At 40.8% G+C, this 13,462-nt stretch overlaps 1 protein-coding gene across 1 annotated transcript in view; it reads left to right on the top strand.

Moving 5' to 3' along the window:
- Positions 1-11,831, top strand: part of itga9 (integrin, alpha 9) — a 47,637-nt gene extending 35,806 nt beyond the window's left edge. The window contains exons 19-28 of the mRNA XM_075477107.1: positions 2,699-2,785; positions 2,951-3,030; positions 3,189-3,272; positions 3,736-3,844; positions 3,956-4,063; positions 5,313-5,438; positions 5,593-5,712; positions 5,797-5,892; positions 9,446-9,565; positions 11,551-11,831. Coding sequence (XP_075333222.1) covers positions 2,699-2,785; positions 2,951-3,030; positions 3,189-3,272; positions 3,736-3,844; positions 3,956-4,063; positions 5,313-5,438; positions 5,593-5,712; positions 5,797-5,892; positions 9,446-9,565; positions 11,551-11,649 — 1,029 coding nt within the window. The 3' untranslated portion in view covers positions 11,650-11,831. The remainder of the gene's footprint in view (positions 1-2,698; positions 2,786-2,950; positions 3,031-3,188; positions 3,273-3,735; positions 3,845-3,955; positions 4,064-5,312; positions 5,439-5,592; positions 5,713-5,796; positions 5,893-9,445; positions 9,566-11,550) is intronic.
- Positions 11,832-13,462: the final 1,631 nt, after the last annotated feature.

Genomic DNA, 13,462 nt, shown 5'->3' with positions numbered 1-13,462 from the left:
GGCAGCATGAACTTGTAGTCCCCTCATATTTAAGAATCAAGTGTTATTCTTCTGTTGTTCTTGCAATACAAGCTGTTAGAAAGTTCGGGAGGTGAATTGGTTCTGTAGCACTGCCCTTCCCCCGGGGATGGTCATAAAGACTTTAATTTAATCAATAAAATGTTTGATTATCTGGTTTGATTTTTGTTCTAAATGACCAAAGCTGTAGCAGATGTTTCTTTTTTGCCACTGTATTTCTGGCTGTGCTCCACCGAATGTGTCTGAAACTTATACGCATTATAACTGTCACGTACTTACTTTTCTTATTAAGACCCAAGATTGAATGTACTTTCCTTAGCAAGCTCAACTCACACACTTGAGAGTAAAGCCGATACGCTTATCACAGAAAATGAGAACGAAAAGCACTTGGTAGATAAGGAACCAATGCCGATGTCCATTTTTGATTTTCCTTTTTCCCTTTTAGCTATAATTCTACCTACTTTATTTAATGTAATTACTAATAACCAAACAATAACATGTGATTGGCCCAAAAATCCTAATTAACGCACCACAAAGGACTGCGTTAATCCTCTGCTTCAATGCATCAAAAAAACATACAACTGGAGCTTTCTGGAAGTGGACAGCTTCAGGACGTGCTTTTCTGAAACCTGGATGTTCTGACCTTAATACGTCATAGAATCTTTGAAGAAGCAAGTAGAAAATCCAAAAGATTTTTAGTCAGATGAGTTTTAAACTTTATGAACTTTAAAGCCACAAGATGCCTGCATCTAAATTCAGATTTTTTTAGATTATACCACTCTGCAGTAACCGCAGTTTGACTTGGTGGTATTTATTGATGAATGTACTATGATATTTAAGGGTGTTTTTTCCCCCCAAAATGCTATGCACAGTACAATATAACAAATGGATTCACAATCGAAAATGTAATTAATGTTGAATATCATTGTTTTCCACTGTAGTGTGTTATGTGCAAACAGACCTATAAACAAAAAAAACAACATTTTGTTACAGTATAATACTGTACCTTTACTCAAGTTCAAAACTGAGTGCAGACCATTTGTGGTTAACTGTGGTATTACCACTTTTGTTGAAGTAAATTATCTGAATGCAGACTTCTGGCTGTGTAACTTTGGGAACAAACGAGCTGAAGTTGTAAATGCAGGTGAGAAATTTGCGAGTTTCAGTGGACGTTCCAGCTAAAGAATAGATGAATCCATGATTTCCTTGCCTGTGAAGGGACACTTTTCATAGCACAGGCTATTAAAAGCGTTAAGTAGAGCTTTATCTTCATACCTTCCAGAAGAAGATAAAGTAGGTGATGACACTATTTTGGAAAAGGTAGGCCAAAGTAAAGCCAAATGTCCAAATACCAAAACTGATAGAGACATAAAGAGACATAAAACAAGCCTCCTGTCTATTGTCATCCACACTGACATACTACTCCAGCAGTTGCCTCGGCAGTAACTAAAACAGTGTAAACAGTCCTTGTTATATTTAATGGCCCTGGCACTTGTAAAAATCCCAGCACGTATTTGTTCCTGACAGAGAAAGACCAGAGAAATTAACCAAGAGAGCGAAAGTGAAGAAGTGCTTAACAAACAGACTTTGTCACGCTTGTCACTGTGGAGGCACAGTCCATCACATGTCTGAGTTCTCTGCTCTCTGTCATAGGCTGCCAGGTGGGTGATGGGTAAACAGGCTGACCTCCCCAATCCTGCCCAGCCCCATGGGATAGGCGTTGTTTTCACAGCAGCACAGAGGAATACAGGAATACAGGAAATTCCATCATTGCCAGTTATGCTAGGGTCCCCCCCTCCCCCAATTTCCCTCTGCGGGTCTCACCGTTGCCTCCGTGCAAGTGGTGCTGCTTATTTAAGCTGACTTAATGAAGATGGAGGGCACAGCCACACCCTGAGAATCTGCTGAACAAGGAGTAGCTGGAGTGTGGATGATACTGTGGATGGATGTGCACCTTTAAATATGTCAGCAGACATAACCACCACCCCTCTTTCCTTATCACATTGGGAAACATGTTGTAGACGCAGACTCAAACTGGACAGCGGCCCATCCGAGCAAGGATTGTGTATGACTTAACCAAAGGCCTTAATAAATATTCCAGGAGCACTAATCTGTATGTTTTGAGTTGTAAGGTTTCTCTTCTCCCAGCTCAGCTGACAGCCTCTCACTGAATTCTTGCTAAAAGAATTCCTACTGCTCATGGGGTCAAGGCCTTAGTGTTTATACAGCGCAGCCGGTGAAGCTCTATATTGTTTAGACAAGCCTCCAAACACACAGTCTGGAGGTTGTCCAATTACCCACCCGCCAAGATGTGTGTGCCATCGCTGCTTTGTGTATTCTTTGTTTAACCTAACTTAGAACTCACTATGACTCTCAGATCCATTTCTTTGCCTTTAAAAATGTTCATAACGATCATTTTTTGGTCATACGGTAATTGTTGGCTTGTACGCCTGCCTGGAATCATGCAGCCGTGGCTGAAATTTGGATTTATTTCACCATCCAAAGCCACCACAGATCCTTTTTCCTAAGCTTATCAGAACTGATAGCTTTGTTTTAAAGTCTGTCACTTGTTCACTGGTTGGTAGTCACAGTTTCATCTGTCTCATTACATGTCACTCACTCTGTCTCCATTCAGTCTGTCTTTACCACCCCCTCTTACCCATCTGTCTATCTTTTCCAGGAAGAGAAGGGTATTTCCTGTGGATTCGTTGATTTGGGCTTCCTTAAATGCAGGGTGGGATTTCCCTTCATGAGAGCACAGACCAAGGTAGCTCAAGTAAAAAAAATGCACGCACTGTGCATGTCACTTTTAGACGTTCTGAGAAAAAGTGCTTAGATCAAAACATTCTTTAAACCAACTTTAAAAAAAACATTTTGTGCTTAGATTGCAATAAGTGACACCCCATATCACATCTGTCCCTTTTCTGTGCAGTATCATTTTGCAGTCATTTTTGACACGAGTCAGCTCTCAGGGGAAAATGACACATTGCAGTTCTTAGTCCAAGCAAAAAGGTACGTGTCTCACATTTTAGTACTTATCTAACAGTTATCTTTGCAGTGAGCGCATTCTTGTGAATTCAGATTCAGATATATCCACTGAAATGTGTGATATTTTGATGAATTTTTTGATAAATAAAAGTTTCTACTTTTTGTTCCATCAATTTTTTTAGCGCCAATCCAGAGCACAAACTATCCGACAACTATTTAGATCTCTCCATCCCTCTTATCCATGAGACCGACACCACTATTACGGGGTAAGAACTGGACAAACACGATTGCTCTTAAAGGTGTTGTTACTAGCATACAAATGTACAGCTGTCCAATGTCACATATCCCACTCAAATGAAGACTTGAGCCGGGTGTCCATCTGTTGCTTCTCAGGAAGAGAGGCTTGCTTTTCTTCATATGGAGGATGTCAGCTTGAAAAGCCTTATCTCTGAATGCTTTATCATAGTTCTGCTTCACAGAGGAAGGAGAGAGATGTAAACCAGCACAGTTCTGCCAGAGCTCTGACATCTGATAACACTGCTGTCTTTAATGTGAAGGGAGGCTTCAGAGAAAAGCTGGACACGTATCTCAGCTGCTAAAGAAAACACTTCTGACCAGCTCAACATAACTGAAACCAGAGTTTTTCAGTGTCATGAATGTGGCCTTTTAAAGAAGAACTTTATATGTTAAAGCATCATCCCTCCTGAACACTGTGGGTCTTCTCTGCAGTGTGGTAACACCGAGCTCCTTCGTGTATGGAAACTCCATCGATGCCTCGCGCTTCATCCAGTTAGAAGACATGGAATGCAGCTTCCAGCCTCTCAATCTGACTTTCCAGGTATTTCAGGCACAGAGCACATACTAATTTTATTTAAAAATCTTTCCTTATGTGTTCACTACCCTTTTCTTCATCTCCTTCTGCCTCTTTCTCTCTTTGATGTGGTTCCAGGCCATAAACAAGGGACCCAGCAGGCTGCCTGGCTCCACTGTGGACATCAGAATACCCAACAGGCTAGCTGGCAGCGGAGCTGACATGTTCCACATCATTGAAACCCAGGTGGATACCAACAGCAGTCCATTCTTTATTAGTTTGTTCACCTGCAGGGAGCCACATTTTTAGCTCATTTATGCAGCCCACGTCTGCCGGCCTTGCTTCTCCTCGTGCTTGTATCCACTTCAGAGGATGCATTTATGTAGATTGAGCTGCTAAACTGCTGGGCACTTGATCAGGGCATGGACAGTTTGCTTAGAGTGGGGCTCAACCGGACCTGTGAAAATTGAGGCCAAAATGCTGGCACTGCTACTGAAACTAGCCACCCAGTTTGTTTTACAACATTTTGCATTTAGGTAAAGGAACCCAATACTCCCAGTGGGTTTGAATGTTTTCTTAACCCTTGCAATGCTCCTTTCATATTGGTAGATCATGGGGGAAGCTCAAGCTGTTAATTGTACTTACTGTGAATGGAGAGACAGCGTTGGTGTATCCCACCCTCCTAGATTCCATCTGGAATCACTTTCAGGGAATCAGACAGCCTGCATGAAAAAGGAATGGGACACCTGCAGAGCTGACTGCTGCCCCCGTACCACACAAAGCCTAGAACCACATATTATAAACACTACTAACTTTGTCCAGGCTGTGGCATAGACAGTTGCACACTTATATTTTTATAGCCAGATACTCTTACATTTCATACAAACTCAAATTTGTTCAGATAATATATAGGTTTCCGACTGTAACTCCATATGATCGAGTCTTTCTGCACAAAGTCCCTCAGCCTTCAATATTTACTGTAAAAATTCTGTTCTCGTGGGGATTTCAACAGGTTAAAGTTAGTGCAGCCGTCAGAGCTGCCTATGAATCTTCACACTAGCAGGCAGCAGAAACACAGGACATGAGCAGTAAAAAACAGACATGCTGGGAGGTAGCAGAGCAGACAATGAGGAAGGCCAGAGGAGAGTTTACCTCAAAAGCTTCAGGTCGGTCAGAGGAGAGGGGAAAGGGGAAGTGCTCCCTGGGGGGCTGGGCAGTAAAGCACACACCTCTAAATCACTCCATATGGGAAATCTGTCTGGGAGGGGTACCAGTTAGTTGCTGGGGAGAACTTCCTGTGAGCCCTGGAGACTCGTAACAATGGTGGGATTGGACCATTAATAGTGAAAAAGTACTGTGTTGACATTTTTGTGTTGAACCCAAATCCAAGCCTATAAACACATCCAAACTCATCCATGCCCATGTGGCACAAGTCTATTTTAAAAGGCTCTTTTTATGAAGTCAGCACAACCCAGATTTTCTGCCCTGTTTTCAGGTAGCTGATGGTCGAGGGAACTGCACCCCTCACAGAAACCCGACGCCGTGCTCCATCCCCCAGGACAAAGAAAGCATCTTCCATGCTATATTTGCCTTCTTCACCAAATCAGGGCGCAAAGTCTTGGTAAATAAGCAGCCCTCTCACTGCACTTTGACATTTCAGAGCTCACCCCCTGTGAGGATTCTTGTTGTTTTTTGTTTTTCTGGTCAGTGCAACATCTGTTTATCACACATCCTTCTCCCACTCCTTCTCAAGTCCACTCTGTATTCTCTAACAGGACTGTGACCGGCCTGGAAGAGCATGCATGACAATCTCCTGTAGTCTGGGTCCACAGTTGAAAGAAGAAGCTTTGAGCATAGATATTAAACTTCTACTCAACACTGAGATCCTGAAGAGGGTAAGACGCGTGCCCAAAAATTTAATCCAACTGCGTGATATTGTAATTATAGAATAAATAAAACATAACTGTCTCCACCTGCAGGATAGTTCCTCTGTGATCCAGTTTGTGACAAGAGGAAGCGTGCAAGTAAATAACAGGGCCGTAGAGGTGCCAGATGGCCTGCCAGATGACATTTCTGTGAGTATGATGTGAATTTGTGATCCACAGTCTGCATTGCAGTGCAGCTGAGCCAAATATCTTTCTCAGGGGTCGGTGGGGACAAAGGCCTCTGTGAGAAAAACATTAATGTTGCTCCCTGCCTGCTGGATTTAAAATAGGCCGTTTTTTGCCGTGTCAATTTAACGACTGTGTCACATTACAGAACACGTTCAAAGGCAGTGATATATTTTCTGCAGTGCAAATTAGTGAGCCAGCAGCTGACTCATGACCAAATAGGAAAAGTAAAACAGCGTAAAACAAGCAGCGCAAACTTCATCCCTTACAGGTCTGCCGCTATTTATAATTTGTCAGCTACATAACTTTCTTGTGAACCAGTTTTACTACTTTCTCACAAGATTTGTTGTCACAAGTGTTCAGCTTTATGTGTGTGCCCCCGCATCATAAACTTTTAGCTTTTTTTATGGATTGCATAATGTGTGAACGTTCAGTTTTTGTATGAAATCTCAATACAGCATCTCATAAGCTTGTTTTGAAAACAGGGGGGGGGTCATGCTTCCTGCACACAAGTCTCTCTGTCAGACGAAAACTTTAACAAAACAAACAAATTTCTTTCGTGAGAAAGATACCAACAAAAGAGATAAATTAGCTCAGAATCCATATCGGTCTGTTTTGTAGAGGTTCCATGAGGTGTTTGAAGGGCTCCCTATTTATGTTCACTTTTTGTTTTGTCTGTTTGTTTTGCTCTGAGTTAAAGCACCCAGTTGTTTCCAGCTGTTGAATGTTATCCTCTTGATTTTAAATCATTATTTCCCTGAGGTTGAACAAAGTAAGATTTGATCAGTTATTTCCAGAAAACTCCTTTTGCACTCAATCAGACAGCTTTTATTCCATGGTGGGTTATCTATCTTACTTCTGCAGCTTATAGTGCTTATATCAGTGACAAAGCATAATAACTCTTTGTTGTGATATTCATATAAAAAAGCAACTTTGAATTGCTTTTTGGTATGAATATTCAGGATATTCACCATTTCAGAACATATATACGCTGCGGCTGGCCTGGTTCAGTCTTGCTTCAGACATGTTGGTAGGGCAGATGCTCACTGAGACTGTAAACTCAATACATGACTCTGCTGGAAAAATGATATCAGTCAGTATATACAGTATAAGTATTTTATTATCATAAGATTTATAGTCAGTCATGCTGTGATTAGATGTTCTTTAAGCTACTGAGGAACTCCAGTGAGGATGAATCATAAAGGACATGAGTGCGGGGAACAGCTGGGGACTGTGGGTATACTGTGTGTTGTGACTTAGATTGCCTGATTTTGGGTCCTCAGCTGTGCACAAGGACAGACCCTCCCCCTACTCTTTGGTTTGCTGAGAGATTGAATGGCACACCAGATCAGATTTGACAATTACATTGAGCACCCAGCATGCTTGCAATGGGATTTCTTGAGAGATTAGGGTGCTGACTGGGTTGCAACCTGACTGACCCTGAGCTCCAATAGTGCTCAGAAAATTCAGACCCCTTATGAATACGTTCCTAGCCCTCTGCTTTCAGCACTAACAGAGCGTGCTCATTCCGGTGACCATTGCCCCCCTTAAGTTTTAGTAAACAATGTTACCTTCTCCCTCAGGATTCCTGCAAGCTAGAGTACACACTGCAAATGTGATTTGTGTTCCTTGATTTTACTGTGCACAGCAAGTCTGATGGTCGTCAGCAGAACATGACGGTTGTTTTTTCATCACCCCGTGATATGTAAACACATCCACATAAGTCCATGTGTTTTTGCTATAAGCGTGCGAGTTACAAATTTAGAAATACAAAGTGAAGTTCAATGGACTTTACTCTAAATGGCAGCAAAAGTTAAATTGGGAAAGTCAAAGTTTGAGAGCAATGACCAGCAGAGCTTTCATCTTTTATCATCTTTCCATTTTAACACAAACGGCTTGGCATGCATGACAACAGTTAGATTCCAGTGCTTGGGGTTAGAGGGGAGAAGTGTTAATGTGGGAAACTATTCAACAGAGCGATTAATCTTCACATGTCCACTTGGTTTTATCTTGACTAACAGTTGGTGTCTCATGCCACATTTGACTTCAAAGCCTGTGCAGCAGTACATCTTAATGCGGTGACACTCACTCACCTCTTTAATTTTGCCACTACGATATATCATTTGGGGTTATGTGATGCTTGAGAGAATGCACAGTGTTTGCCTTCATTTGAGCGCCATTGGTTTTTACACCCACTGGTTTTGTGACTGTACAGAATGTGTTGTTTTCCACAGCACAGCAAACTCTGTGCAAAGCGGTCCAACGAAATCAAAGCAGTCATGCTGGAGATCACTGGTGTGTATCGGTCAGCTTCATAGGGACATTAATATTTGTAAATGTAGAAAAATAACAGTTGTTATAAGAAATTCAAATAAACATCCCAGTACAGTAAATATAGAATTCAGTGCCGCTTCTCTCCACTATAGTTAAGTCTCACTCAAACCAGAGAGTACTGTTTTAGGCGAGCTTAGTTTCTGTCAGTGACAGATTATCCAGCAGGTCAATGTTCACTCATGTGATGGAAAAATAGTCCAGATAGCTTTCATTCATTGCCCTGTAAAGATGTTTTTAAGAGTTGCCAAAGCCCCCCGGTTTGAAATAGATCTTAGAGTCTGCCTAATTCTGGCCTTAAAAAAATGTTAAGTGGATGATATTTTGTTATTAAACTGATTTTTTTTTTTTTTTTTTATTCAGTACTTCATTACTGAGTTTCCAGCGAGAGCTGAAACTCAACTCAAAACCCAATGCATTATCTGATTGTCTTGTGCTGTGCCATCTACACACCAGGATATGTCCCGCCAATGAAAATTTAACATTTTTCTTTTTTTTTTTTATTGCATTTACACTTATGTTTAGCAGTTATTGTGTACACAAAGCCGGGAAATGTCACGGGTTACCAGTTTTTTTTGTTATAAACCAAAGGGAGCCCCAGATGAAAGGCAGGGGTCATCAGAGTCATTAAACTTCATCCTCTACAGACAGAACGTCTGACTAATGAATTTCACAGTACTCTGTCACTGAAATGATTCTGTCTTGGTTGTGGTGGCCTGACTTGTCTTGAAACTCTCAAAAATGGCCACTTATTCCAAAAATGAGAACATGTTCCAAAGCACAACAAATTGTTTTCAGCTTGTGCTTGTAAAAAGTGTTGACGCCATTGTTGCATGTGGAGCAAAGGTCACCATCCCACCCTGTCCTCTCATGGTCACATGTTCAGAACTCCAGAGTCTGGATTGAACTTAATTATTGATTGTAACTTGAAAGTTGCTTGAATCCTAATACTGTATAGTATGGTATTAATTTTGTGCTGCTATTGTATTCTAGATTTACACAAAGCTCCTCTTAAGTTAGACATTCAGAGCACAGCTTAAACACACTGAAATGAGATGTGTCCTGAGTGTTATTTTGCACTGTATTGCATCAGCAGCAGCTCATGACTTAATGCACATTCTTGTGTGTCTCAGCGTGGGTGTTGTATTTAAGTGTTGCTCACTAAAACTGACTCGTTGTGTTTCAGCTGGTGTTTGAGGCTCTCCACAGTCAGGAGCCGCGGGGTTACGTCGTTGGCTGGATCATTGCCATCAGTCTGCTGGTGGGAATCCTCATCTTTCTCCTGTTAGCTGTGCTACTCTGGAAGGTAAACTAAATTTTCAGCTTGCAGTGTAGAAGAGCTTGAAAAGTAAATACAAGACACAGAGCTATGTGTGACAGCCAGGAGCACCATTTAACTCTGGTTAGATGTCAGCACAGTATCCAGTTGAACAGAGACAGCTGGAGGTCGGGAAAGACGTGGGGGTGAGAGCTTGCTTGGAGCCTTTGACAACCATGAAAAGGACAAATCACAGACGGGACAGTAATTCACACCGTGCCACTCACATGAAAGAAGAATCTTAAGGGGAAATAGCAATCACACTGATATCTCGAGGCCCTGTTAGCACAGAATTCCTTTTTCTTTTTCAGTGCCTCATCTTCCATTGGGAATACCACAACTAAGCCTTGGAATGTTGGTCCTGGGATACATTTCTCCCCCCGTACCCCAGCTCCTCAAACCTTGCCAAAATAAACCCTACTTACAAGAGCAGCGCATGTCCTGTATTGCTCTTTTCAGGAAATGCCTGAGGAGAGCAAAGGTCTATATCAATAAACTTTAGTAGCCAAATGTAGATAAATGAATGGAGTTGCAGTGAGAGAGGCAGTTTTTGTTTAGATACACACCAAGAGTCTGCTGCTCTCTCTTCATATCTTCATATCTCCTTTATATTAAACAGTATATGTAGTTCTGCAATATGTAAACAGGCACACTGTTTTACAATCCTAAAGAAACACATTTCTGCACAGGAAATACTTTATGTGCTACTTTACATGCTTATTGTTTCTGCAAGCTTTTGTATATTAACTTCAAATTATGGATACTTGTGGATAAGATGACATGCCATGATGTTCAAACTGATTTCAGGGCTCCCCTAAAAATCTGTTTTTTTTTTCCATTATTTTAACTGCAGGAGAAATCTTAACTTGCAGATATTTCACTTAAAGATCTAATCCAACCCAGCAAACTCAGAGTATGACTTATTATCTGATCTAAAGTTATGTTATTTTTGTGATAATGCAGGTGAAACAAGGGGCTGTTTTAGATAAGCTCTCACTGGTATTTTATCTCAATACTCTCAACTCCTCTCAGTCAGATGCGAGCAGCTTTTCATTTACGAGCAGATAAATCAAATTCAGGCAACAATCGAGGGACTGTTGCAATCTCATTTTTTTTTTTTTTTTTTATTTCATGCATGATAAATGTTGGTGTCATGTGACTAAATTTTATAAGTTGTATGTTATAATGGACACAATTCTCATACTACAGGCCAAAAGATAATTGCTAATATTATTGTTAGAAAGTTGAAAACTTAATAGACTGAATAGATATCAACAGCATGTAATCAGTTTCTCATTTCACATCTCAGACTCTCATTTGATGAGAGTCTCTTTAGTCAATCGATCTATAAACCAACTATATGTTGTGTGTTTTTTGCTTATGTTTTACAGGATATGTTTTAGTTTAAAAATGTAGAAAATACTACCATGCATTGTTTTGAAATCGTCACCAACATCCGATATTTGGATTCATGTACTGCCTTGTTCTGTTTTTTTTTAAAGAAAAGAACAGCCAGTGAAGTGAAGTGAAATTTATTTATATAGCATTTTTCAGCAACAAGGCGATCCAAAGTGCTTTGTCAATGACCAAAAAGCAAAGCTTCGAAAAAAGACTGGAAGCTTTATGCTATGATTTTTGGGGAGAAAGTGAACATCATGCTCACCACATTATTTCAAAAGCACTCCTAATACACATTATTTAGTGTAAAAATGAAGGTGTGTGGTTTTAGACGAAGGCACAGCTTACTTCACCGGTAGCCTGGAAGTTATCGTCCTAACATTACAAATGTCTGGACCATGGCAATGACTGGATATGGTAGACTTTGCTTGAAAAATTTCTCTACATTACGTATGCAGTCAAATATTCAGTGAAGTGTATTTGTTTTGTAGGCAATGAGCTGAAACACGCTGCAGTCAGATGGTAACACAGATGTACTTCTAATTTCTCAAATTGTCGCCCCTCTCACTTGACAGATGGGATTCTTCCGTCGGCGCTACAGAGAGATCATAGAGGCTGAAAAGAACAGGAAAGACAGTGATGAAAGCTGGGACTGGATGGAAAAGAACCACTGAGACATTTGAAGGGGGTCCCAGAGGAGCCAATGAGATTAGGGATTGGGTCAAAAATGGATCCAATAGCTCGGGGTGCGCAGCCCAGCCGCCCTGGTGGCACCATGTCCTTCAAGTCTTCCATATGTGGAAGAGAAGAGTATTCTCCATATTTTTTGGAGACTCAGTATTTTTTTGTGGGTGGGGAGGGGGTTGAATTGGGGGAGGGGGTCAAGAAATAGGCTTCTGGGCTTACCAGAGGACACTTGCTGTGGAAATCAGAAAATCTCAAAGGAGGTAACTTCCAGCCACTGGAGCGGAGTTGTTGATGGAGACCCACATCCATAGGGGGGCTGTGGAGACGGCATGAGTACTGGTGGACAACAAAACCCTCAGGGCTGTGTTACATAGCAAATTTATTTTTTTACATACACTTCAAGCCATATTGTATAAAACTGAGCTTTGAGAAGAGCTGGGGTTTTGAAGGTCATTTTAAACATACTGTATCGACAGTTTGTTTTCTTAAAAGCACTGATGTTTGATAAGAATGAATGCCTTGGCTCCAAAGCTTTAACATTTTGTGCCAAAGATATGTCCCGTTTAGTAGTATATGAGTGCAGTTGTTTGTATATTCAGCTCATCCCAGTTGTTGGGAGTGAAAGATTGTATCTTTTCTGTACTTTCTCCGGCATATGAAACATTGTTTTTGCGCATCTGACCTTTCACAAATAATCACCCCGAGCTAATTCTGTGCATCAAAATGCGCTGTCCACATGTCACCAACCAGAAGCTCTAAAAGGCCTCTGTGAGATCGTTAGGACCTCATTCAGCATGTGATAAATCAGTTCTGTAGAGCTCTCTATTCCTACTTTATCCACCATGTTTCCCTAATTTTCCGTGTCTAAAATTCAAAAGATTGGTCATAAATATTACCACCATTCATGTTTCGAGCTTTTGTAACTTCAATTTGCATCCCATTTGTTCTGGTCAGGCTTCTAACAGAGCTGTTTGTAGGTGATGATATACAAAAGTTAAAGTCCTCAATAGATTTAAATTTCAGTCTCTACTCTTTTCAATGTTTTAGATCAAATGCAGTGCACAGGAAAGCAAATCTAAAGGTGACTTTGCATGGAAGTAATTGCTCAGATATGCAGGGGACTTTTCAGGTGGAACTTGCGAAATCTCCACATTGTGGTCAACAGTTCTTGTTATGAATGACTTTTGACGTAAGACCTGATGAAGATGTATTTCCAAAACCTTTTCAGACCTCACCCTTAGCAGACCTTCTTTAGTATTGCAATTGTATTATTAGGCATTGGGTGGTGGTGTGAAAAATTAGATCTCCATGGACAGATTAAAGTCAGCAAAGGGGTGAACCTACAGTGGATTACAAGGACCCGTGGCATGAGTAATGCCTTAAAAATAGGTGGGAATGTGCTGAAGTCAATCACTACACAGAAACGAGTGCTTTGGGGCTCATGGGGAAAGCTCACTTTAAGTCAAAGTGGAGGAATGTCTGTGCATTAAACATCTGTCAACATGCAACTCCACAGCTACACAGTGCTGTGACTTTCTCCCTATGTTTTCTTATGGGTGTTTTAAATGCTGGGCTTACATTTGTGGATGTAAACACGGTGGAATATGTTTTGATAAAGAGTCCCCAAATAAGTCTGAATAAGCAACGTTATGCATTTGATGAGAAAATCTCAAAATAACATGAACAAGGCAAATAAACCATACCCTTAAAGGCTAATCATGTCGGTTTTTAACATTTTTTTCAGTAACCATTAGGTGATTATTATATTAGTACAGATATTCAACATGTAAGGATTATATG

Source organism: Odontesthes bonariensis, chromosome 2, assembly GCF_027942865.1.
Source record: "Odontesthes bonariensis isolate fOdoBon6 chromosome 2, fOdoBon6.hap1, whole genome shotgun sequence".
NCBI lineage: Eukaryota > Metazoa > Chordata > Actinopteri > Atheriniformes > Atherinopsidae > Odontesthes > Odontesthes bonariensis.
This window is presented reverse-complemented; position numbering and strand designations above follow the sequence as displayed.